The following is a 24,696-nucleotide window of genomic DNA, read 5'->3' as shown; positions in this document are numbered from 1 at the left end:
TTCCAGGTATAAATAGCTCTGAAAGCTCAAATATGACAATCTACCAAAAACTGCTCTAAGTTTTTAAATTGAAGAAGAAAAGGGTTGTTTCTCTAAGGTGTACCAAGCCAAGTAATATTTTGAAGGAGTGTGACCCCATTAAAATAGCATGTACAAATATGTTTTATTAGGAAAGGAATCCATGTCTTAATTCACTAGAGGCTGGCTCCAAGATTTGTTAAGCCTGGTAATCGCTCTAGGCTTTTTTTTGTCCAACCCAGCGGGCTGAACGGAAAAAAAAAACTAAGCAGCTCAGGAAGAGCTTGCTGTAATAACTATGAAATGTTAGTATATTGATTTATCCGCTGAGCTATTGTGTTCCAACCGGGGGACTGCCTCCCCGCCGGAACACACCGGTCAGAGCTTCCAGTCATTGGATGGCAGCACTGATTGGATGCCGGATAGGCTGATGTACATGTGAGCAGAATGTCGAACAGTTTCTGTTGAACCAGCCATGATGGCCGATATGCAGCCCATGTGTACCAGGCTTAAGCCACAGAGCCTACATGAATATCACCACTGACATAGGCAGTGGCGGCTGCTGCTCCATTTTTTGGGGGACGCAGCAAACAAGCCTCCATTTTTTGGGGGGCCCACCGCCACTGGGTCCGCACTTACCCCATCCACGGTCGCGGTTTCCCCTCCTTCTCGGCTACCGTGCAGTCCATGCACAGCAAATGGAGGAAGCAGTAGGAGAGCAGCCAGGTGGACAGAGCCAGGTTGCTGTACACTCCAATGACAGACATCGCTAACTTTCTTCTCACAGCTCTGCACATGTCACCACTGGAGACTGCATGCTCAGTGGCTGCCGCCAGCTCCCCCGCCTCCTCCTCCACTCCTCTACTCCTCCTCTCCACTGCTTATCCACTCCAACCACCGCTGCACACATCACACAAGTTGGTGGGCTCACCGCCCCCCCGAGCCCACCCGTTTTGAAGCCAATTAGAGCCTAAGGCTCTAATCATGTGCTTCAAAAAACAAAAACAAAACCTCATTGAAATCAATGCCTCCGGCGCCCTGCATGTAGATTAGGGGCCTGGGCACATGGATTAGGGGGCGCCCCTGCACCCCTAATAAGTGGGCCTCCACTGGATAGGTGTGCGCAGCCTATTGCATTAGGGTGTGCAACCCAAAGCTGCATGTGTGTGTGTGTGTGTGTGTGTATATATATATACGGTATATATATATATATACACACATATATACAGTATATACTGAAAAAGAAAAAGATATATATATTATAATTATATATATATATATATATGTATATATATATATTTTTTTTTTTTCAGTATATACTGTATATATGTGTGTATATATATATATATATATATATATATATATATATATATATATATATATATATATATATATATATATATATACACACACATACACACATACACACGCGCGCACACACACACACACACACACTCATATATAAATGTAAGCAAACATTTTAAAATGTAGAAATGTAGTAAAACATGGACGGTGTCAGTAGAGTAGTTCACGTGTCAATAGAGCAGAGGTTGATGTCAGTCAGTAGAGCAGAGATTGGTGTCAGTCATTAGGACAGAGGGCAATGTCACTAGGGCACAGATTGGTGTGTGTGTAGGGCAGTGGACAGTGTCAGTAGTTTTTTATTTTTATTTTTATTATTTTATTTGTTTACATTATTCACCCAAACAAAGCTCCCAAAAAAAATTGTAAAAAAATATTACATTTTGTTATTACCTTTTGTGTGGTGCTGATAACTGTGGGGGATAATCTGATGTAAAAGTACAGTTGTTAGGTGGGGGCTGGATAGGCTTCTCTGAAGAGAAGGGTTTTCAGGGATTGTCTGACTAGCTCCAACTCTGCTTGCTTTTAGACAGATTGGGGTAGGGAGTTCCAGAGGATGGGAAAGGCTCGGAAAAAGTCCTGGAGGCGAGTATGGGAGGAGGTGACAAGGAACTAGAGAGCAGGAGATCTTGGGATTAACGAAAAGAACGAGTAGGTTGGTGTTTTGAGACAAGTTCGTTTTGATAAGAGTGTACAGCCTCAATGTAAGGTGAGAATGTGGGAAAGTGAGTGTGGAATACCTGGGTATTGCTATGTTGCCACCTGCTTTAGATCAATTATTTGTTTTAAAATGCGTTTTCTTTTCCTTATAGAATGGAAGGCTTGGATGGCTTGGATTTTATGGAAAATGAGACATCTCCTCAAATGTTCCACTTATTGCCATTTTCCACCAGAGAAGCAGACAAGCCTTTTTTATTTGTTTTGTTCCTTCTGATATATTTAACAGGTATGCTCGTGAATTCCTTCATAATCCTAGTAATATTGTTTGATAATCATCTCCATACCCCAATGTATCTCTTTCTCTGTAATTTGTCTTTGATAGACCTGTGTTACACAACATCAACGAGCCCGAAACTGCTGAACATGATATTGACTGGGAATTACACAATCTCCTTCATACAATGCTTCATCCAGTTGGGTTTTTATTGGGCCGCTGGCAGTATAGAAGATATTCTGTTATTCGCAATGGCATGCGATCGTTATGTTGCCATTTGTCAACCCTTGCATTACCATCGTGTCTTCAACCGCAATCACTGTATACAGATCACCGCTGCTATATGGATTTTAGGGTGTTCAAACTCAATAATGACCACAATCACTGCCTCCAAAATACATTTCTGCCCCTCCAATATAATCTCCCAATACTTATGTGATGCCAAATCTATCATGAAGATCTCATGTGCCAATACAGAAGTGCTTTTAATCGAAATATATATTGAAATATTGCTGCTTGCGGTCTGTCCATTTATATGCATTTTGTTATCATATGTCAAAATAGTTTGTGTGATCCTAAATATCAAATCAAAGGAGGGAAGAAGAAAAGCCTTTTCTACTTGTTCATCGCATCTTACTGTGCTAATTCTCTTTTATGGCACAAGTGTAAGCGTCTACGTCATGCCGCTGTCACTTCACTACAAAGTGATGGAACAGGTGCTCACCGTTTTGTACACGGCAGTCACACCTGCTTTGAATCCCTTGATATACTGCTTACAGAATAAAGATGTTAAGACTGCGGTTCTAAGATTTTTGGGGGGCAAAGCAAACAAACCCCCCCGCCAGGTCCGCACTCACCCCATCCATGGTCGCGGCTTCCCGGCTTCTCCTGGCTAATCCAGTCTTAAGATTCGCCTCCTGTCCTAATTGGCCAGGAGGAAAAGCCGCAAGAAGATATTGAATATTGATTCACTAATGTCACAAGTGGGTTGGTTTGGGGTGCAATGCTCTGCGCCCCAAGCCCAACCTTTTTGAGGCCAATTAGAGACCCAGGCTTTAATCATGTGCTTCCAGAAAGAAAAAAAATCTCATAGAAACCTATGAGTCCGGGAACCCCGCATGGAAATTAGGAGGGCTAAGCCCCTGCGCCCCTTATGGACCAGCCGCCGCTACTGGAAAGTGCAAAACCTGATGCAGCTTCCAGGTTTTTTTTTTTTTAGAAGTTGATTGGCTACCATGCACAGCTGCACCATATTTTGCACTCTCCAGTTTTAGTAAATCAACCCCACTGTATTTGAACAGTGGCGTCACTAGGGTTGGTGTCACCCGGTGCCGAAAAAATTGGTGTCACCCCCTCCTCCACCAACTACCTCATTACAGACCCCCCCTCCACTAACTACAGACCCCACTCCATCAATATAGCCCCCCTCCCTCAGTACAGACCCCCTTCCATCAATATAGACCCCCCCACTAAGTACAGACTCCCCTCCCTCAGTACAGACCCCCCCTCCATCAGTACAGACCCCCGCTCAGTGCAGACCCCCTTTCCTCAGTATAGACCCCCCACTAAATACTGACCCCCTCCCTCAGTATAGACTCCCCTCCCTCAGTACAGACCCCCCTCCATCAGTACAGACCCCCGCTCAGTGCAGACCCCCTTTCCTCAGTATAGACTCCCCACTAAATGCTGACCTCCTCCCTCATTACAGACCCCCCTCCCTCATTACAGACCCCCCTCCATCAGTACAGACCCCCGCTCAGTGCAGACCCCCCTTTCCTCAGTATAGACCCCCCACTAAATACTGACCCCCTCCCTCAGTACAGACTCCCCTCCCTTATTGCAGACCCCCCCCCATCAGTACAGACACCCTCCCTCAGTGCAGACTCTGCAGACCCCCCCTCCATCAGTATCAACCTCCCACCTCAGTGCAGACCCCCCCCATCAGTACATCAGTATCAGTATGGAATCCCCCTCTCAGTGCAGACCCCCTCATTAGTATAGAATCCCCCCTAAGTGCAGACCACCATCAGTATAAAATCCCTCCCCTCAGTGCCAACCCCCATCAGTATAAAATCCCCCCTTAGTGCCAACCCCCATTAGTATAGAATCCCCCCTCAGTGCAGACCCCCCATTAGTATAGACACCCCCTGCACATGTCCACCCACATATACATAAAGTTTACAGACCTCAGAACAGCGCAGACAGATACACACAGCCGTGTGTGTCCCTTGGGTTCCTCCTCCTCTTGTGTGGATGTAAACAGAGAGGAGGGGGAGGCGGCTTCAGTCCGCTGCGCTGAGGGACACAGCGCAAGACCTGAGGCGCAGATCAGGGCAGCGGGCAGTATTAGCAGTACGTGCCGCTACCTACGGGTGTCACCTCTCTGGCGCCCCCCCCCCCCCCCCTGCACCCACCTAACAACGCCACTGATTTTGAAAAGGATTTCATATTATGCTTACCTAGTAAGGATACTATAGTTGTCTTCTTTTTTTAGACATAAATGTAACGTGACCCACGTACTAGAAATAATATATATATATATATATATATATATATTTATATATATATATATATATATATATATATATATATATATATATATATTTTTTTTTTTTAAATCTCTTCATTGTTCTTTTCCTTTAAATCAACAAAACTAAACCAACGTCTAATGTGTTTTGTACCGTGTATTGTATTTGTGTTAAAGTATATATTCATCACTGAGATCCTCATCGGATCACAATACCATCTTCATAGTTACATAGTTAGTAAGGTCGAATAAATACACCAGTCCATCCAGTTCAACCTGAGTGAGTGTGCGTGTCTACAATTGTCCCTATCCCTGTACATTGTGTCTCATTAAGATGATCATCTATTATATTATTATTTATTTAAGGTACCCATATAGCGCCATCAATTTACGCGGCGCTCCACACATACATCGCACACTCACATCGGTCCCTACCTTCAAGGAGCCCACAATCCAAGGTCCCCGACTCACATTCATATACTAGGGCCAATTTTGGACAGAAGCCAATTAACCTGATAAGTAAATTAGTATTTTATTTATTTATTTATTTATTTTAGTATGTCACTATCTAGAACATCACATAAACCCTTATAGTCCCCACAATATCAGCCTTATCATATATATCTTTAGCAAATCATATCATAAATAACCCATTTAATCTTTATAGCAATATATGTATCAATATCATATCTAAAAATTACTATAAAAGATTAGAAGTCAATATTGTTGGGGGATGAATTTTTTTGTATTTACGGGGAAAACCCCTGTTCACATAGGTATCTCTCTGTAATGGTAAACTATTATTAACCAGTTGTTTCCAGTATACTAATGTGGACGGGAAAGGCTTCTTCCAATACAGGGCAATAGGTTTTCTGGCATTAAACAGAGTAATATTACGAATGTCCGCTCTGCCTCTGTTGGAAGAATATCCTTAATCAAACCCAACAAACCCACTGACATAGTAACTGACATATGAGTGTGTAAAATAAAATTTAACAAAGCCACCACCTCCATCCAAAACCCTACAATGTATGGACAAATCCAGAAAATGAGTGCAAAATCTCCCAGAGTCACACCACACTGCCAACAGTTGGGAGAACCTGTAGGGTTCATCTTGTGAAGTCGATATGGCATAAAATATGCTCTATGCACCAATTTAAATTGAATCAAACGGTCTCTTAAAAAAACAAAGATTGAAAGGGAGAATCCCACACTTTATCTCAATCATCATTGTCTAAATCAGGAATGTCCCGCAGCCATCTCGCCATAACACCGGGAGAGAAACTGTGATAAAGTTTGGAGAAACCTACTTCCAGATTGCATCAAACAATCAGACCGAAGTACCATTTCCAAAATAGACTGTTCGATCATTGGGTTAGTTTGTGGAAACTGGGCATTGAAGGCATGGGAAAGCTGATGATATCTAAACAAATGAGAACTGGGTAAATTAAAATTTACGGTAAGTGAAGCAAAAGAGGATACGTCTGAATAATTACAACCCGAGAAACCAACTTAACATTATACTAAAGCCTCGTACACACGATCGGATTGTTGGCCAACAAAACTGTGGAATTTTGTCTGAAGGGCGTTGGCCAAAAATTGTGTGGCCATGTATATGCAAGACAAGTTTGGGCCAACAATTACGAACGTAGTGACATACTATGTGGCTTTTCAGCTCTTTAGCAGAAGGAGCTCAAAGGGTGGCGCTAGTTTCGTGTTAGTAGAAGTTTGGTGAGTGTTGATTCGCACTTTTCAGTTTGCGCTTTTCAGTTCGTTTCTGAACGGCCATTCGTCAAGCAGACATGTTGCAGAATTGGAGGAGATAACGTGTTATTTATTATTGGCCCTTGAAGTTATTGCTTTAATATAGTAAGGATTGGCAATCAGTGCAATAGCATTTGGTTGGTCCAATCCATTGAATAAGCAAAGAAAAAAGACCTGGTGCACAGGGCACGATATAACCCCTCAGGATTTTAAATGACAGACCAAATGTAAAGTAGAAAAGTAGATATTTATTATACACAATATCTAATGATAGATACAATAACATACAAGTATCAAAAAAGAGGTCAAAAGAGTTAAAAGTACATGATAGACATAAAACTTAGCTGCCCTGGATACGCATGATGGGCTAGCATAAATAAATGCCATATATGACGCCTGACATGTTTCGGACAGGGATGTCCTTCTTGGACTTGGAGTTATTGCTTTGACATTATTTTTTTGCTTCAATAATGATTTGATTTTATATATTTCATATATTTTTGGATGCATAGAATGCACTTTTTGGTTAAGTTCTATTGGCAGATAGCCAGGTATTATTCTCTGTTTTATTTTTTTAATGCACAATAAAAAAAATTTGAAATAAAACACATAGCAAGTCTGATTTTATTTACAATGACAGTTTGGGAGTAGGCAGTTACATTTTAAAAAATACAATGCAAAATTGACAAGGGACACCAACATATCTGTATCTTTGATCCTAAAAACTACGGGATAATGGTGTTGTAGTAACTTGCCCAAATAATAAAAAAGAAGCATAATAATATTATTCTTGATATCACTAGAAAAAAAAAGCCTCTGAAAATTAATTTGCAATAACGCCATCAGTATCATCAGCAAAGCAGCTTCATTATTATCCCATTAAAGAAGAAGAGAATTGTGCGCTGCATTTCGAGCGTTCATAATTTGCCACGTCACGAGTGTTAATTCTCCATTATGAAAGCTAGTTTACAAGACCGACCGATTCCGGCTCGTCCTTGCTTCTGAGCATGCGTGTTTGTCTTTTGGACTTTTGTCCGACGGATTTGTGTACACACGCTCGGAAAATCCAACAACAGACATTTGTCCGTGGAAAATTTTAAAACCTTCTAGCCAACATTTGTCCGCGGAAAGTCTGACAACAATTGTCCGATGGCGGTAAGTCTTTAGTCCATACAATAGGTTCAGGTAATTTATAGAACTGGAGTAAAGTCGGATTCAACCATAAGGGTGCATTTGGAGAAATTGCTTCTCTAGGATAATGATCAAATATAAGGAAAGCCCCCCAAGCTCGAATTGTAGTAAGCATTGAGGGGGTCAAATGATAGGGGGCCCGAGGGCCTCTAAATAACAGAAACTTTAGAGCTTCTATAGATTCCACCACTGCTGCTTCCAACCAAACAGAAGGATTAGATAGATCTGGGCATAACCACCGTGCGGCCGTCATCAGCTGAGTAGCTAGAAAATATTTATAAACACCTGGAAAAGCTAGAATGCCCTGATTACAGGGGAGCATCAAAGTTGTCAATTTATATTTCGTTTTTTTGGACCCCATAAAAAAGAAGAAAATAGTTGATTGAGTCTTACAAAAAATGATCTAGGGAATAATAACAGTTCTTGTTATTGTTTTAAAATCCAAATTTCCTTGTATAGTCTATTTTTCTCAATTCACCTAGAGGCTACCATATTTGTTCAATATATCTGCAGGCTGTGCTTCCTGCTTTGTACTTACTCCTTTAAAGTGTTACTAAACCCAGGAGCCTGCATTCACTCTATCTGGTCTCCCACAGTACACAGAAAATGGAAATGCAATTATTTTAGTAAATATAAACTACTTAATACATTTTCTCTTCAGCAGCATATAACAGTCTTATTACTTCTATCAGTGTCTGGCTAAACTTGTAGGAGGAGTTTTCATTCTCCATCAGGCACCCTGGGTGGCAGACAATCACTGTCCTCTGCATAAGTTTTGTCTTTGGAGAAAATCACACAGACCCTGCCATGGTCTTGCAGTCCTTGTGACCGCTTCTATGTGGGCTGCACAACACAGCAGTCCTCCTCACAAGTAGAAGTGTGCATCCGGCAACCTCCTCCAGCTACCCCCTTCTCCTCGGACAGAAACCATGTGGCTCCTAGTAGGCCGTCCCGCCTTCACAACTAGGACCCTGTCTTTGTAAATTGCACGGCCAAGTTTCCACTCTTCCCGAATGTCCATAAACCGGGCCCAGACCTCACTCTCTGGCACCTGGAGCGGCTTGGGCACGTGCAAGTAGTCCCAAACCAGGTCATCCTCCCACTCTTCCCGGGAGTCCTCAATGACGTCCATGGTTCAGGATGGGACATACAGGTAGTCAAGACCCCACTCCAAAGCAACCCTGCGTTGAATCTCCCTCTGGAAATGAGAGAGTCCTGGCAGCTCCTTAGGATTATCTTTGCCGGGCAAAACACAGGAATGCTGGGCCTTTATTACCCACTGCCTGTAGGTGGGTTTGCTGGTCTGGGTAGTGGTAGATCGACTTACAAAGAGTCTGCTGTTGGAAACTGGGGTCCATACTGGGGGCTGTGGTTCTTCCATAGCCTCTAATTCCACAGGGATCCATTCAGAGTCTTCTGTCTCCTACTCCTCTTCGCCTGGTCGTCCCCTGAGGAAAGCTCCAGCGAACAGTTTTTCAATGGACCCATATTTTTCCAGTACTCTGGGAGAACCCCAAACTATGACCCGGCCCTCGCTCACCTCATCCAGCTCACCTGGAGGCACTCCCTCCTCTGGGCACCCTCTGGATGGGCACAGCAAGGGACTTGGAGCAGGCCGGCTCTTCAGGGATATAATCCGGTTCCTGCACACTGGCACCTGCAGCTACCGGTTTCCCTGGCCAGGCCACAGGTCATGGCAGCATCCTTTTCCCCCTGTATTTCCAGGAACTTTGCAGAAGAAATGCCTGGCAGCCACACCACCTCTCCGCCTCAGGCTGGTGATCCTTGGCCCTCTCTGGCCCTCCGAGTCTCCTGTGGCTGTGGCACACAAAGTCCTCAAAGAAGGTTGGTAAGGTAGTACCTCACGCTGATAGCGTGAGGAGAAAAAAAAAAGCCGATCACTGGTGGCTGTCAGAGGGACATCAGTCCCGATCAAGGAGAGCAGCTGCCAGCTCATCTGTGCCCACCTGTGCCACCTGCCAGTGCCACCTACCAGTACACAACAGTGCTGCCTACCAGTGCCCACCAGCGCCACCTACCAGTGCCCATAGTGCCAACCATCAGTGCCCACAGTGCCACCTATTAGTGTCCACAGTGCCACCTATGAATGACAACCAATCAGTGACAGTGTGGGGGGGGGACGAGTCCCACTGTCTGTGTCAATGGACGCAGCAGCGGGAGTCAGGATCGAGCCCCCATGGGTGCCCCCAGGGAAAGCGGCTCTCCCTGGGGGCACCTGATAAAGAGGAGGGGCCTGGAGCGCTGGCAGGGGACCCCAGAAGAAGAGAATCTGGGCCGGTCTGTGCAAAACGATTGCACAGAGCAGGTAAGTATAGGCATGTTTGTTTTTTTTATTAGGGTTTAGAACCGCTTTAAAGGGGCTTCTCTAGTGCTACACTAGACAGACTAAATTTGCCTGAAGACCTACCTAGGTATGGCCCACATGTGATGGTAGGCCTCCATGATTGAAAGAACTACAATCCAATGAAAGAAAGAGATAGTCCAGGGACAATCAGGCTGGGGAGAAAAGATGCTGGATGTCCTCCAGCCAGGAAAGGAGGTGGGCTCTATCTGACTTGCTGCAGCTCTAAAACACACTTTGAAAAGCTCACGGTGTGCAGTGAAATCTTAGAAATCAAATTTAGTAGAGGAAAAGAGCCTGTACAAATGTACAAGATTATAGGGAAGGGTGGAGGTCAAGTTTAATAGATAGATTTTTTTTCTCTTGCTGTTACTGGGAACGGACGTGCAGTAAGATTTTCCCACTGAACACACAGACCGCAATAATAGCTTGAAAAAGGTTCTAAGAGTTTGACTTCCTGTGGGACAAGAAGTGTAGCACTCACCCCCGCAGAGGCCACTGAATAGATTCTCAGGGTTCTTTTCCCAGTAGTTGCCCTGCAGCCAGGCACACAGTCACTTCTTTGGCCCAGTCAACTGCCTAGGGCAGGCATGTCCAAAGTCAGGCCCGCGGGCCAATCGCAGCCCGCGTTCTGGTTTTGAACGGCCCGCCTGGCTATTTGGAAGTATATATCTTTTGTGGCCCCCGACGATCTCCCAGCGCCGGGGCCACAAAAGATGTATATGCCTTGGAGGGGACAGGGAGGAGGTGGTGCGAGCGCCGTACACACACACACACAGGAGAATTTCTTGTTTACGGGCGGCCTCTGTAATAGGAAGTCCCGTCTCCGGCGCTGCCATTGTTCTGTCCATCAAAGGAGGCGGGACTTTCTATTAAAGAGGCCGCCGTGTAAACAGGAGATTCTCCTGTAGGTATCTTTGGCACTAGTGAGTGCATTCCTGGCAATGGTATGTGCAATTCTTGGCAATGGTATGTACAATTCCTGGCAATGGTATGTACAAATCCTGGCAATGATATGTTCAATTCCTGGCAATGGTGTGTGCAATTCCTAGCAATGGTATGTGCAATTCCTGGCAATGGTGTGTGCAATTCCTAGCAATGGTATGTGCAATTCCTGGCAATGATATGTGCAATTCCTGGCAATGGTGTGTGAAATTCCTGGCAATGGTGTGTGCAATTCCTGGCAATGGTATGTGCAATTCCTGGCAATGGTGTGTGCAATTCCTAGCAATGGTATGTGCAATTCCTGGCAATGATATGTGCAATTCCTGGCAATGGTGTGTGAAATTCCTGGCAATGGTGTGTGCAATTCCTGGCAATGGTATGTGCAATTCCTGGCAATGGTGTGTGCAATTCCTGGCAATGGTATGTGCAATTCCTGGCAATGGCGTGTGCAATTCCTGGCAATGGCGTGTGCAATTCCTGGCAATGGTGTGTGCAACTGCTGGCAACGGTATGTGCAATTCCTGGCAATGGCGTGTGCAATTCCTGGCAATGGTGTGTGCAACTGCTGGCAACGGTATGTGCAATTCCTGGCAATGATATGTGCAATTCCTGGCAATGGTGTGTGAAATTCCTGGCAATGGTGTGTGCAATTCCTGGCAATGGTATGTGCAATTTGTGCAATTCCTGGCAATGGTATGTGCAATTCCTGGCAACAGTGTGTGCAATCCCTGGCAATGGTGTGTGCAACTGCTGGCAACGGTATGTGCAATTCCTGGCAATGATATGTGCAATTCCTGGCAATGGTATGTGCAATTCCTGGCAATGATATGTGCAATTCCTGGCAATGGTATGTGCAATTCCTGGCAATGATATGTGCAATTCCTGGCAATGGTGTGTGAAATTCCTGGCAATGGTGTGTGCAATTCCTGGCAATGGTATGTGCAATTCCTGGCAATGGCGTGTGCAATTCCTGGCAATGGTGTGTGCAATTCCTAGCAATGGTATGTGCAATTCCTGGCAATGGTGTGTGAAATTCCTGGCAATGGTGTGTGCAATTCCTGGCAATGGTATGTGCAATTTGTGCAATTCCTGGCAATGGTATGTGCAATTCCTGGCAACGGTGTGTGCAATCCCTGGCAATGGTGTGTGCAACTCCTGGCAATGATATGTGCAATTCCTGGCAATGGTATGTACAATTCCTGGCAATGGTATGTGCAATTCCTGGCAATGGTATGTGCAATTCCTGGCAATGGTGTGTGCAATTCCTGGCAATGGTGTGTGCAATTCGTGCAATTTCTGGCAATAGTATGTGCAATTCCTGGCAATGGTGTGTGCAATCCCTGGCAATGGTGTGTGCAATTCCTGGCAATGGTGTGTGCAATTCCTGGCAATCATGGGTGCTGTATTCCTAGCAATGGTGAGGCTACATTCATGGCAATGGTGGGTCTGCAGATGGGCACTGACCCTTAATTTGCTTCACAGTTCTTTATTTAAATTTTTTTTTTTTTCTGAAACTTCGCTCCTAAAGTGAGTGAAGGTGTGTGTTATACGCCAATAAATACGGTATATCCAAATAACACACCCGAGCTCATCTATTTACTCACACACAGCCACAAAGGCAAGAGAGTTCTTGTTGGGCAGTGTATTAGTGTTCGAACTAACATAGTCAGACCGAATTTTAATGGTTCAAAGAATGTCAGGCAAAAGGGTCGGCCCTTGCGCATGTTCATTTCATCAACTCTGGCCCTCTTTGAAAAAAGTTTGGACACCCCTGGCCTAGGGGTATGATTTTCTGATGCTTTATTGCAGAACTTGAAGTTGGATAGGTTCAGGGTAATTGTTGGATACTCTAGTAACTCCTGGTAGTGAACTTTAGGACACTAAATGTCCACTTAGTAAGGTGAGCAAGGGTCCTGGCTTGCAGCAAATATTGGACCAAGCTTTCCAGGAGCACTTTAGTAGTGAATTCCCTTTAGGTAGAAATGACTCCATTGCAATGGATTTAGCAGAGCAATAATGTGTGCAAATAGTCCTTGCTTACAGCAAATAGTGGACTGAGCATTTCAGGACATCAGACACCCCGTCTCCTTTGTGCTACTGTCATCCCTCTTGTGCTAGAGTCAGTTTGTCCAGTCAAGAATCTTTCACACCAGCCTGTATTCACTAATGACCTTGGATAATTAGTTGCCTCCTTCCAATATATTATTACTAGTCGTAGTAATAGTATTTATTTTTATTATTATTATTAATAATAATATTATTATATAAAATAATAATAATGTATTTATATATTAGGAAAATATATAGTATATTATTTAATATTATTAATCTCACACAATAATAATGTGGTCATTTACTGTTTGTAGTTACTATTACAAAGTTATTGTATTGATAGTTGTCCCAATGCATACGGATATGGCTTTCTGTTTGCATCAGTAAGAGAAAAAGTTTCTGAAAACAAAAGATAATTTTCTATCAAGAGGGATAATCTTTGGCTCATTAAACTCTCCCTTGAGCCCAGCCTTGCAAAACTCAAAATGTTCTTCTCTGAACAAAGGAACGTCCTTAGTGAAATCATTTAATTAGGGATGGAAGAAAAACAAACAATTACTGTATGGTTGTTATAATTCACTCAATGATTAATTTGAGGTGTGGGCATTGGAGATTACCATTTACACCAAGAGAATATTTCAATGTAGCTATTTGTAAAACAAGAATTAAACTCTGTTAGCTGATTAACTGTTTCCCTGTTCTTGAGAAAGAATTCCAACAGTTAAATAGGATACTGTAAATTAATCACATTGTTCTCAATATTAAATATGTGCAATAAAAAACAAGGGTCTGATTGACAAGCTTATACAGGCAGACTTGCCCAGACCTTATATATCAAGATGTAATGTATGCATGAAGTCACCATTTTATTTATTTGATTAGCTTATAAAAAATCATTTTTGTATGAAATAAAGAGGGAGAAGTAACATAGCTAAATGAATTACTCTAAGGACATAACTTTTTTTTAGAATGTGGGAGGGTTACAACACAAAGCATAAAACTTACCATTCGGTACTCCTGTTGTATAAGAATCCATATTGCTTTAATTGCTCATCATATGATCACATAAAAGCAGGGCCGCTGATAAGGTAGTACAGCTGGTCCTATTGTACTGGGCCCAGACCTCATCAGCTAAAAAGGGGGGCCCAGGGCAACTCTTTATTGTTCATTTCTTCCTAAATAAATTAATTAATCTATTTATTTTTTATTTATTTAAAAAAAAAAATTACTAGACCACCCCCCACTCATAGTTGTTTACCAGGGCCTAAATTACATTTCCCTGGGTTCCATCAGGTCAACAGGGGGCCTAGGGTTTTTCTTTTCATTTTCAAAGGTGTAGGGGGGTAAAATCAGTGCTGCTGTTTCAATGCACCCCAGGGGGGTGGGTGGGTGGGGTGTAGGCAGGGTTGGGGGGCTATGTCAGGAAGGCTGTACAGGGCCCCATGACTTCTAACAGCAGCCATGCATAAAAGAGTCAACACATTTTGGAGGCCAGCAACACTCAGAAAACTTTACCAATGATCAGACAGACTCAGTAAAATGAAACATCAGATAGACTCATTAACATGAAAAATCAGATTTAAGATCTATCTAATTGAAATTCACTGACCACTGATGAAGGGGAAGTGTTGTTGGCCCCTGAAATTATTTTATGTGGTCATATGATGAACAATTAAAGCAAACAATTTAAACTCCTTTACCGTTCAGTCTGGTGCTCCAGACCCCTCCATTGGGAACCCAGAAACATGTAGAGCTGCTTTCTCCTTATGTAATCTACAGGACTGAGCTGTCAGGGCTTTTTATATAACCCTTAGTGAACATTAAATTGTTTTTCTTAACTCCTTTCTTCCTTTTTTTTTTTTTTTTGCAGATTTAATTTTAATCATTTGTATGTAAACTTGAACAAACCTAACGCAAATTGTAAAATTTCTGTTGCAATTTTTTAAAAAATAACATGATTCTACAGTATTTCACAAAATTTGCTGGTAATCAAAATTAGCTTTCATAATGCTAAAAGTTTGTATTACATTTTTTATTTAACCCTTATTATCGCTAATAACCCTTCTCCTTAGATTTTTTTTTTTTTTACAAAACCCTGTTGGTTTTGTAGAGTCGAATTAAAGAGCTGGGGGAAGGGGAGTTCCCTTTAGCATCCTCTCCTTGGGGTTCGCTGTTCTAAAGGGCACAATCTTTTGGCATCAGGGACCAGTTTCGCGGCAGTCACCATGGACCGGGGAGGAGGGGCGAGGGTTAGGGGAGGGGCTATTTACAGAGTCTGTCCTCAGCCCCTCTTTACAGCACAGTCCCCCCTTAATATTAGTGTCCTCAGTTCCCCTTCACATCACAGTGCCCCTTTGCAGTTCCCTCTTTACAGAGCAGTCCCCTGTCACATTCATGCAAAGGGGCACTGTGATGTAAAGGGGGGCTGTGATGTGAACTGCTCTGTAAGGGGGGCACCGTAATGTAAAGGGGGGCTGTGATCAGGGCCAATCCCAGGCAGGGTGCACGGGGTGCAGTGCACCCGGGCGCCAAAGAGGTGGGGGCGCTGAAGCACCAGAGTGCTCCCCTCCCTCCTCCTCCTCTCTGTATCCAGAGGCGGCTCCCTCCGCAGGTCACCGCTGCATTTTTCGAGGCTCAAGCCCGTCCCCTCTCCCTCCTCCGATCTCCGGCGGCTGCTCTCCTTCTCTGATAGGAGAGGCTGGTCTCTGTGTGGAGAGAGACCAGCCGCACAGTGACATCGCTGGGGGGGGCGGTCCGTGCCTGACGTGTTCTCCTCCTCTGTCTCTCACTCCCATCCAAGCCTGTCTCCATCTGCTCTCCACCCGGGTGGCACGGCTGCACTAATGGAGAGGGGTTTGTTCTGGGGGATCTGTACTAATGGAGGGGGGTTTGTCCTGGGGGGTCTGTACTAATGAAGAGGGGGTTTGTCCTGGGGGGTCTGTACTAATGGAGGGGGGGTTTGTCCTGGGGGAGTCTGTACTAATGGAGGGGGGTTGTCCTGGGGGGGTCTGTACTAATGGAGGGAGGCGGTTTGTCCTGGGGGGTCTGTCCTAATGGAGGGGGGTTTGTCCTGGGGGAGTCTGTACTAATGGAGGGCGGCGGTTTGTCCTGGGGGGGTCTGTTCTAATGGAGGGCGGTTTGTCCTGGGTGGGTCTGTACTAATGGAGGGGGGGTTGTCCTAGGGGGTCTGTACTAATGGAGGGGGTTTGTTCAGGGGGATCTGTACTAATGGAGGGGGGTTTGTCCTGGGGGGTCTGTACTAATGAAGAGGGGGTTTGTCCTGGGGGGTCTGTACTAATGAAGAGAGGGTTTGTCCTGGGGGTCTGTACTAATGGAGGAGGGTTTGTCCTGGGGCGTCAGTACTAATGAAGAGGGGGTTTGTCCTGGGGGGTCTGTACTAATGGAGGGGGGATTGTTCTGGGGGATCTGTACTAATGGAGGGGGGTTTGTCCTGGGGGGTCTGTACTAATGAAGAGGGGGTTTGTCCTGGGGGGTCTGTACTAATGAAGAGGGGGTTTGTCCTGGGGGGTCTGTACTAATGAAGAGAGGGTTTGTCCTGGGGGTCTGTACTAATGGAGGAGGGTTTGTCCTGGGGCGTCAGTACTAATGAAGAGGGGGTTTGTCCTGGGGGGTCTGTACTAATGGAGGGGGGTTTGTCCTGGGTGAGTCTGTACTAATGGAGGGGGGCGGTTTGTCCTGGGGGGTCTGTACTAATGGAGGGGGATTGTCCTGGGGGGTTTGTATTAATGGAGGGGGTTTGTCCTGGGGTGGTCTGTAGTAATGGAGGGGGGTTTGTCCTGGGGTCTGTACTAATGGAGGGGGGTTTGTCCTAGGGGGGTCTGTATTAGTGGAGGGGGGGTTTGTCCTGGGGGTCTGTACTAATGGAGGGGGGTTTGTCCTGGGGGGTCTGTATAAGTGGAGGGGGGGTTTGTCCTGGGGGTCTGTACTAATGAAGGGGGGTTTGTCCTGGGGGGTCTGTACTAATGGAGGGGGGTTTGTCCTGGGTGTCTGTACTAATGGAGGGGGGTTTGTCCTGGGTGTCTGTACTAATGGAGGGGGGTTTGTCCTGGGATGTTTGCATTAATGGAGGGGGTTTGTCCTGGGGTGGTTTGTAGTAATGGAGGGGGGTTTGTCCTGGGGGGTCTGTACTAATGGAGGGGGGTTTGTCCTGGGTGTCTGTACTAATGGAGGGGGGTTTGTCCTGGGAGGTTTGCATTAATGGTGGGGGTTTGTCCTGGGGTGGTTTGTAGTAATGGAGGGGGGTTTGTCCTGGGGGAGTCTGTACTAATGGAGGGGGGTTTGTCCTAGGGGGTCTGTAGTAATGGAGGGGGGTTTGTCCTGGGGGGGTCTGTACTAATGGAGGGGGGTTTGTCCTGGGGGGGTCTGTACTAATGGAGGGGGCCAGTTTGTCCTGGGGGGGTCTGTTCTAATGGAGGGCGGTTTGTCCTGGGGGGGTCTGTACTAATGGAGGGGGGTTGTCCTAATGAAGGGGGGTTTGTCCTGGGGGGTCTGTAGTAATGGAGGGGGGGTTGTCCTGGGGGGTCTGTAATAATGGAGGGGGGTTTGTCCTGGAGGGGTCTGTACTATTGGAGGGGGGTTTGTCCTGGTGGGGGTCTGTACTAATGGAGCGGGGGTGGTTTGTCTTGGGGGGGTCTACACCCAGAACTCCAGAGGGAGAGGGCAGTGCTGAGAGAACGCCATCAGACTAGAACCAAGCCTCCGGGGGATGTATTGGGGAGGACTGGATGATCTAAGTGAAGCAGCATACCACAGTCACTCTGGGGCAGCTGATTCACTTAGATCATCCAGTCCTCCCCAATACATCCCCAGGAGGCTTGGTTCTAGTCTGCTGTGTATCTCAAAGGGATCCTGCAAACTAACCCCCCCTTCCTGGTTCTGTGAATATACAGTTGTTAGCTAACAAGCTGGTGACTGGGACGACACGGGGACCACTTCCTGTGAATTGGTTCTGTCCTACTCCTTCACGGAGTGACAATAGGTGCCATTGGAGACACCCTTTGTTTAGCTGTCCTGACGTTTGGGGGACCCCTGCCAGCTCCGGGGACGGTATCCACCCAGCGGTACCTCTCCCCACTGTTTCTTTTCTCTTCAGGTTCCTCCGTGTCCCTGTTCCTTTTCTTGTCCCAGCTACCTGCCTTTGTCCCTCTTCTGGTCTCTCTGGGTCTGCAGCCGACTGATCCCCCTTGGATGTTTGTATTAGCACACACGATGTAAATTATTGTCGTGACCAAAACTTATTTCCCCTGAAGAAGAGGTTGATCCCTTTATTACCTCGAATCTGTTATGATACAATGGAATAAATGTGCAGTGTATTGCTGTCTCCCAGGGGCACGCTGGATTATTTGTATCCTGAATATGCAGCGATGGGATTGTATTGAGCCTTCAGCATTGCTGATACTAAATCCAGGATCTAAGTGGTGCATCCGGTGTTGGCCCTCCTCCCTCTAATGGCTGCTCCCTTAATTAGGAATATTGTTTACATGCCCCTGCTGAGATATTTAGCTATATCTAATATACTTTCTTACTGCTGATTGGAATGCAAAATCATGCAAGTCACGGTAGCATGAGAAAATTCAATTTAAGATAGACATATTCCCTTTTCTGTCTCATCTGTGAACCTTGGCCGTGTCCTGAGGAAGCCTAACGGTGAAACGCGTAGACATACAAGGGCTCACTGCACAAGAATCATAGATGCTATATGTTACAATTGTCATTGTTTTTTAGATATTGTATTTTTCAATAAATTTATATTTTTTTATACTGCTATATCTTCTCCACTGTTCCTTAGCCTAAAAAGTCCGCCTCCCTGGTAATACTCAGTACTACCTTATTTTGTATCCTCAATGATTTATGGACGTGATTTATTTTTGGTGCACTTTCCTCTTTTTTTGTGTCTATACAATGGAATTGGTCAAGGTTATTTCTTCTGATCTCTATGCATCCATTTTAATGCTCATTATGTTATGTCATAGTTACTATGTTTTTATCTTTTTTCTATAATAAATATCTTCTTTTTTAATTTCTACTTCTCTACTCAATATATTAATACTTACCTACCTGTCAGTGACCCAAATCAAATTCCACTAGAGGATATACACTCATGTTTAAGTAATTTTTTCTTCATTCTATTAGGGATGTGGGTTTACTGACACTACAGCTCTCCACAGAGGTGACACTTTCTCCCCATACGTCTGGAGTCTCTGGCCATCTCCTGTATCATGTCTGCAGTCTCTGACCGTATTATGTCTAGGGGCTCTTTGATGCACACACAGAGGGCTGTCTGTTAGAGAGAGACTCCCCTCCAGGTATCATTAGTGTACTCTCTTCCTGTATTTTCTTTATTGTTAAGAGATCATGGGAAGATCCCAAGGTAACGAAGACTTCTAAGGGGAGCATCTCTGTGTTTGAGTCGTTGCCATAGAAACATTTGTAAAGGGGAGGAGTTGGTAAGATGACCACGCCCATGTGGGGGCGCCAGAAATATTTCTGCACCCAGGCGTCTGTGACCCTAGGATCGGCCCTGGCTGTGATGTAAAAGGGACTGCACTGTAAAGGGGTCATTGTGAATCATAGTGATATAAAGGGGACTGCACTGTAAAGGGGCACTGTAATGATTACAGTGCCCCTTTACAGTTCAGTCCCATTTATGTTACAGTGACCCTAGCAATCACAGCCTCCTCCATCACAGTGCCCCTGCAGTCTGCCCCCCCCCTTACCTCTGTAACATGACACTTCCCCATTCTTATGTCTGCCTCCCCTGCACAGGACTCCTACCTTAGGCAGGGCAGAGGCTGTGATCAGTGTCAGAAACCATAAAATCAGACAGAGACAGAAGTACAGTTAAATCACACTTGTTTAACCCCTTGCCGACCGGCTCACGCCGATATACGTCAGCAGAAGGGCACGTACAGGCATATTAATGTACCTGTACCTTGCCCTTTAAGACGAGGCATTGTGGGCTCGCGCACCGCGAGTGTGATTGCGGGTCCCACGGACTCGATGTCCACAGGGATACCCGCGATCGTCTCACGGAGAGGAAGAACGGGAGCTGTGATCAGTGTCGTGTCACACATAGCCCCTCCCCCCCACAGTTAGAATCACTCCCTAGGAAACACTTAACCCCTGCAGCGCCCCCTAGTGGTTAACCCCTTCACTGCCAGTCACATTTACACAGTAATCAGTGCATTTTTAATTTCACTGATCGCTGTATAAATGTGACTGGTCCCAAAATAGCGCCAAAAGTGTCCGATCTGTCCGCCATAATGTCGCAGTCACAATAAAAATTGCAGATCGCTGCCATTACAAAAAAATGCCGTAAAACTATCCCCTATTTGGTTTGCGCAAAAGTTATAGCGTCTACAAATCAATAACCGCTTATTGCGATGTTTTTTACCTAAAATATGTAGAAGAATACGTTTTTTTTTATATTTTTTGGGGATATTTATTATAGCAAAAAGTAAAAAATCGGGGGTTTTTTCAAAATAGTCACTCTTTTTTTGTTTATAGTGCAAAAAATGATTACCTCTGCAGTTTTTAAATACCATCAAAAGAAAGCTTTATTTGTGAGGAAAAAATGGCTCCCATTTTTTTTATGAGCCATGTCGCACGACCGCGCAATTGTCAGTTAAAGTGATGCAGTGCCGAATCGCAAAAAACGCTCTGGTCTTTGAGCAGCCAAATGGTCCGGGGCTGAAGTGGTTAATAATAAAAGTAAAATGAACAAATGTAGTCAAAACATAGCCAAAGTTCAGTAACCGGAATGGATAGTCAGCCAAGCCAGAAGTCAGGGATCAATGTAGTGGAACAGCAAGCAGGATCTGGAGCAAGAAGGGATGTCAGCAAAGCCAGTCTTTAAACAGGAACGCAGGAGATAGTTTCTTATGATGTGACCAAGGTGAAGGCAGAGATCCTCTGGACTGGATGGCTTAAGTAGGCAGTACTGACGAGCAGGATCATCAACAGCTGAGTAACCGTGGAGAGAGATGGGAGCTGACAATTAGCCGACAGCTGAGTGGCCAGCTCAGAGAAAGAAGGGCTGAGCCCAGCCCTGACAATCAGTCCATGTGTCCTCTCCTGTATCCCCCCGCCCGCCGCCCAACGATGTCATCCTATCAGCAGGGCAGGGGGTTGGAGGAGCTCTCCATTCCAATTTGCAGCTCCTCCCACCCACTGCCCTACTGATTGGATGACATTGTCAGCTGGGTGGGCAGAGGAACCGGGGGAGAGGACAAACAGGCATGGCCACACAGCAGAAGGTGAGCAGCAACCGCAGCCTGTGATAGGCCTGTGTGGACCGCGGTCGCCGCTTATCTCCCGGCCGACGAAAGCTGTCATCAACAGGCCGCGGACTGGTGGCGGGGGTTGGGAACCTCTGTTTTAGGACCTTGCACTGTTGTACTACCAATTCAATTCTGACAGGGCTTCCAAGGTGATAAATCTAAGAGGTGCTGGGATTCAAAATTCTTATTAATACAGAAGAGTAAAGGGAAGGAAAGCAATATTTCAAAAAGTTTGCTTGCTCTGGTTAGGCGACTCACATACAAATAGGGCTACCCTCCAATGGCCACCCAGGAACATCACTTAGTCCATGTTGATTGAGAGAGTGAAGTTCCACTTTAAGTTCTATTTCTAATCCTTATGCTGCTAGCATTAGTAAATAGATAGATAGGAAAGTGTATATCATATTTACGTGCTTTACAATTTTTTTTTGCATTTCTTCAGTTGCTTCCTGGTTTCTATGCCTAGGCAAATGATGTCATATATCCCAGGAGTCTTCAGGAGGGGAGGCCCATGCCTGAGCTAAAGGCAGATGGATTCCAGTAAATGCTATATGCAGCATCTACCCTTACTCAAGATGGCCACTGCCAGAAATGCCAGGGGATATTTTTTAACCACTTCAGCCCCGGAAAGCTCAAATAGAACTTTCTTTTGGTGGTATTTGATCACTTCTGCGGTACTTTTTTTTTTCAAAATTGTCATTCCATTTTTTGTTTATAGCGTAAAAATTAACAATATATATTTTACTTTCTGCTATAAAACACACCCAATAAAAAAAATTTCAAAATCAAATTTGTTCATCAATTTAGGCAAATATGTGTTCTGCTGCACATTTTTGGTAAAAAAAAGTCCCAATAAGCGTATATTCATTGGTTTGCGCAAAAGTTGTAGCGTCTACAAAATAGGGGATATTTTTATGGCATTTTTACTTATTTTTTTTTTACTTGTCATGGCGGTGATCAGTGATTTTTAGGGTGACGGTCAAAAGTGTCAGCTAGTTGTCCGATCTGTCTTCCGCAATGTCACACTTTTTTGGGAACCAGTGTGTCAGATTTGATGGGGGGAGCAATGTGACAGGGTGGGGGAGTAGTGTGTCAGGTAGGGGAAGCAATGTGATAGGTGGGGGAGCAGTGTGATGGGGGGAGCAGTGTGACAGGTGGGGAAGCAATGTGATAGGAGGGGGGAGCAGTGTGTCAGGTGGGTAAGGAGTGTGACAGGTGGGGGAGCAATGTGACAGGGAGCAGTGTGACAGGTGGGGGAGCAGTGTGAGGGGGAGCAGTGTGACAGGTGGGGGAGCAGTGTGACGGGGAGCAGTGTGACAGGTGGGGGAGCAGTGTGACGGGGAGCAGTGTGTCAGGTGGGTAAGGAGTGTGACAGGTGGGGGAGCAGTGTGACGGGGAGCAGTGTGTCAGGTGGGTAAGGAGTGTGACAGGTGGGGGAGCAGTGTGATAGGGGGGAGCAATGTTTCAGGTGGGGGAGAAATTTTTCAGGTGGGGGGAGCAGTGTGCATAGTTGCCAACAGTCCCGATTTTCCCGGGACAATCCCGATTTTGGGACCCTCATCCCGATCAGAGGCTGCCCCGATTTGGGATTTTGCCTTTTTTTCCCAGGGAAATCGGGAATGTTTGGCTCTGCAGCAGCTGGGTCCAACAAAATGGCCGCCGGCGCCGCCGCTAGATCGTTCCCCTTGTGTTCAGTGGAGAGGGGAGGGGGCTCAATCCGTGCAGCCAATGAATCGGCTTCTCTCTTCACAATTCTGAAGCCGTGGTTAGCTGCACGGATCAGCCCCTCCCCTCTCCACTGAACACACGGCACCACTCGTGGAGTTTGCTCTGCTCTTGTCCTTCTCGGTGTAAAGCCCAGGCCAGCAGCGATGTAACTGTAATGTACAGGGGGGAGGGCAGTATAACTATGTACAGGGGCGGGGGGGGGTTACTATGTACGGGGGTTTACTATGTACTATGTCTTAGAGCACATGTAAGGAAGCATAATAAGATATACCTGTCCTGAGATGTACAGTATGTTGGAGTGTACAGTGATTACTGAAATAAACATCAGTTGTTCCAGGCCAGAGTCTTGTGTCTCTCACAACGCAGAGAATATAACAGTGGCGATGAGGATGGGATTTAGAAAGTTGCTATCAGTCTGAGAGAGAGAGACAGACAAAGGCAATGTGGATTGTCACCTGGATAAAAGCACTCACAGAGCCCAGCAGGAAAATGTCATTGATCGGGACATTAAGTGAATTTGATGGAGAACAGACATCCTGGAATTCCCGGGCTGAGAGAGTGGAACAGTATTTCAGTGCAAATGCCATCACAGACAACCGGCAAATAGCACCAACCACTGTCATATGTCTTAGCAGTATTTCTGACACTCTTATGCCCTGTACACACGGGCGGACTTTTCGGCATCAAAGGTCCGACGGACTTTCAACGGACTTTTGACGGACTTCCGATGGACTTTCGAACTAACGGACTTGGCTACACACGATCACACCAAAGTCTGCTGGATTCCTACGTGATGACATACGACCGGACTAAAATCAGGAAGTTCATAGCCAGTAGTCAATAGCTGTCCTAGCACCGCTTTTCGTCTGTCGGACTAGCATACAGACGAGCGGATTTCTCTATAGGAACTGGGTCCGGCGGAGTTTCGGCGGAAAGATTTGAAACATGTTCCAAATCTAAAGTCCGTCTGATTTTCGACCGAAAAAGTCCGCTGCAGGTCCGATGAAGCCCACACACGGTTGGATTGTCCGACGGATTCATTCCGTCGGACCAGTCTGGTCGAAAAATCCGCCCGTGTGTACACGGCATTAAGGATCTCCTTTCCCCTGTAAAACCAGCAACTAAGACATTAACAGCGTCAGGAGCTCTACCAGAGGATCACTTCCAGCCTAAACCACTAGAGATTGCAGAAAGATTCCGGCTCTATCAGCGGCAGCAGCAGCAAGGTGAAGAAATTAAAGCTTATGTGCTCGCCCTTCGCAGACTAGCCTGTTCTTTTGGGGAGTACTTACCTACTGCACTGAGAGATAAGTTTGTCATGGGACTGAACAGTGAGTCTAGCCAAAAGAGACTGTTAACCACTTCAGCCCCGGAAGGACTTACCCCCTTCCTGACCAGAGCACTTTTTACAATTTGGCACTGCGTCGCTTTAACTTCTAATTGCGCGGTCATGCAATGCTGTACCCAAACGAAATTTGCGTCCTTTTTTCCCACAAATAGAGCTTTCTTTTGA

The 24,696-nt window shown here is 45.4% G+C and overlaps 1 protein-coding gene across 1 annotated transcript; it reads left to right on the top strand.

Annotated features, from left to right (window-relative positions):
* The first annotated feature begins 2,193 nt into the window (after positions 1-2,193).
* LOC141147998 (olfactory receptor 1M1-like) lies at positions 2,194-3,210 on the top strand. Its single transcript, XM_073635153.1, has one exon. It carries the CDS (start codon positions 2,194-2,196, stop codon positions 3,208-3,210), a length of 1,017 nt encoding a protein of 338 aa, XP_073491254.1.
* Positions 3,211-24,696: the final 21,486 nt, after the last annotated feature.

Source organism: Aquarana catesbeiana, linkage group LG06 (assembly GCF_042186555.1).
Source record: "Aquarana catesbeiana isolate 2022-GZ linkage group LG06, ASM4218655v1, whole genome shotgun sequence".
Taxonomy (NCBI): domain Eukaryota; kingdom Metazoa; phylum Chordata; class Amphibia; order Anura; family Ranidae; genus Aquarana; species Aquarana catesbeiana.
This window is presented reverse-complemented; position numbering and strand designations above follow the sequence as displayed.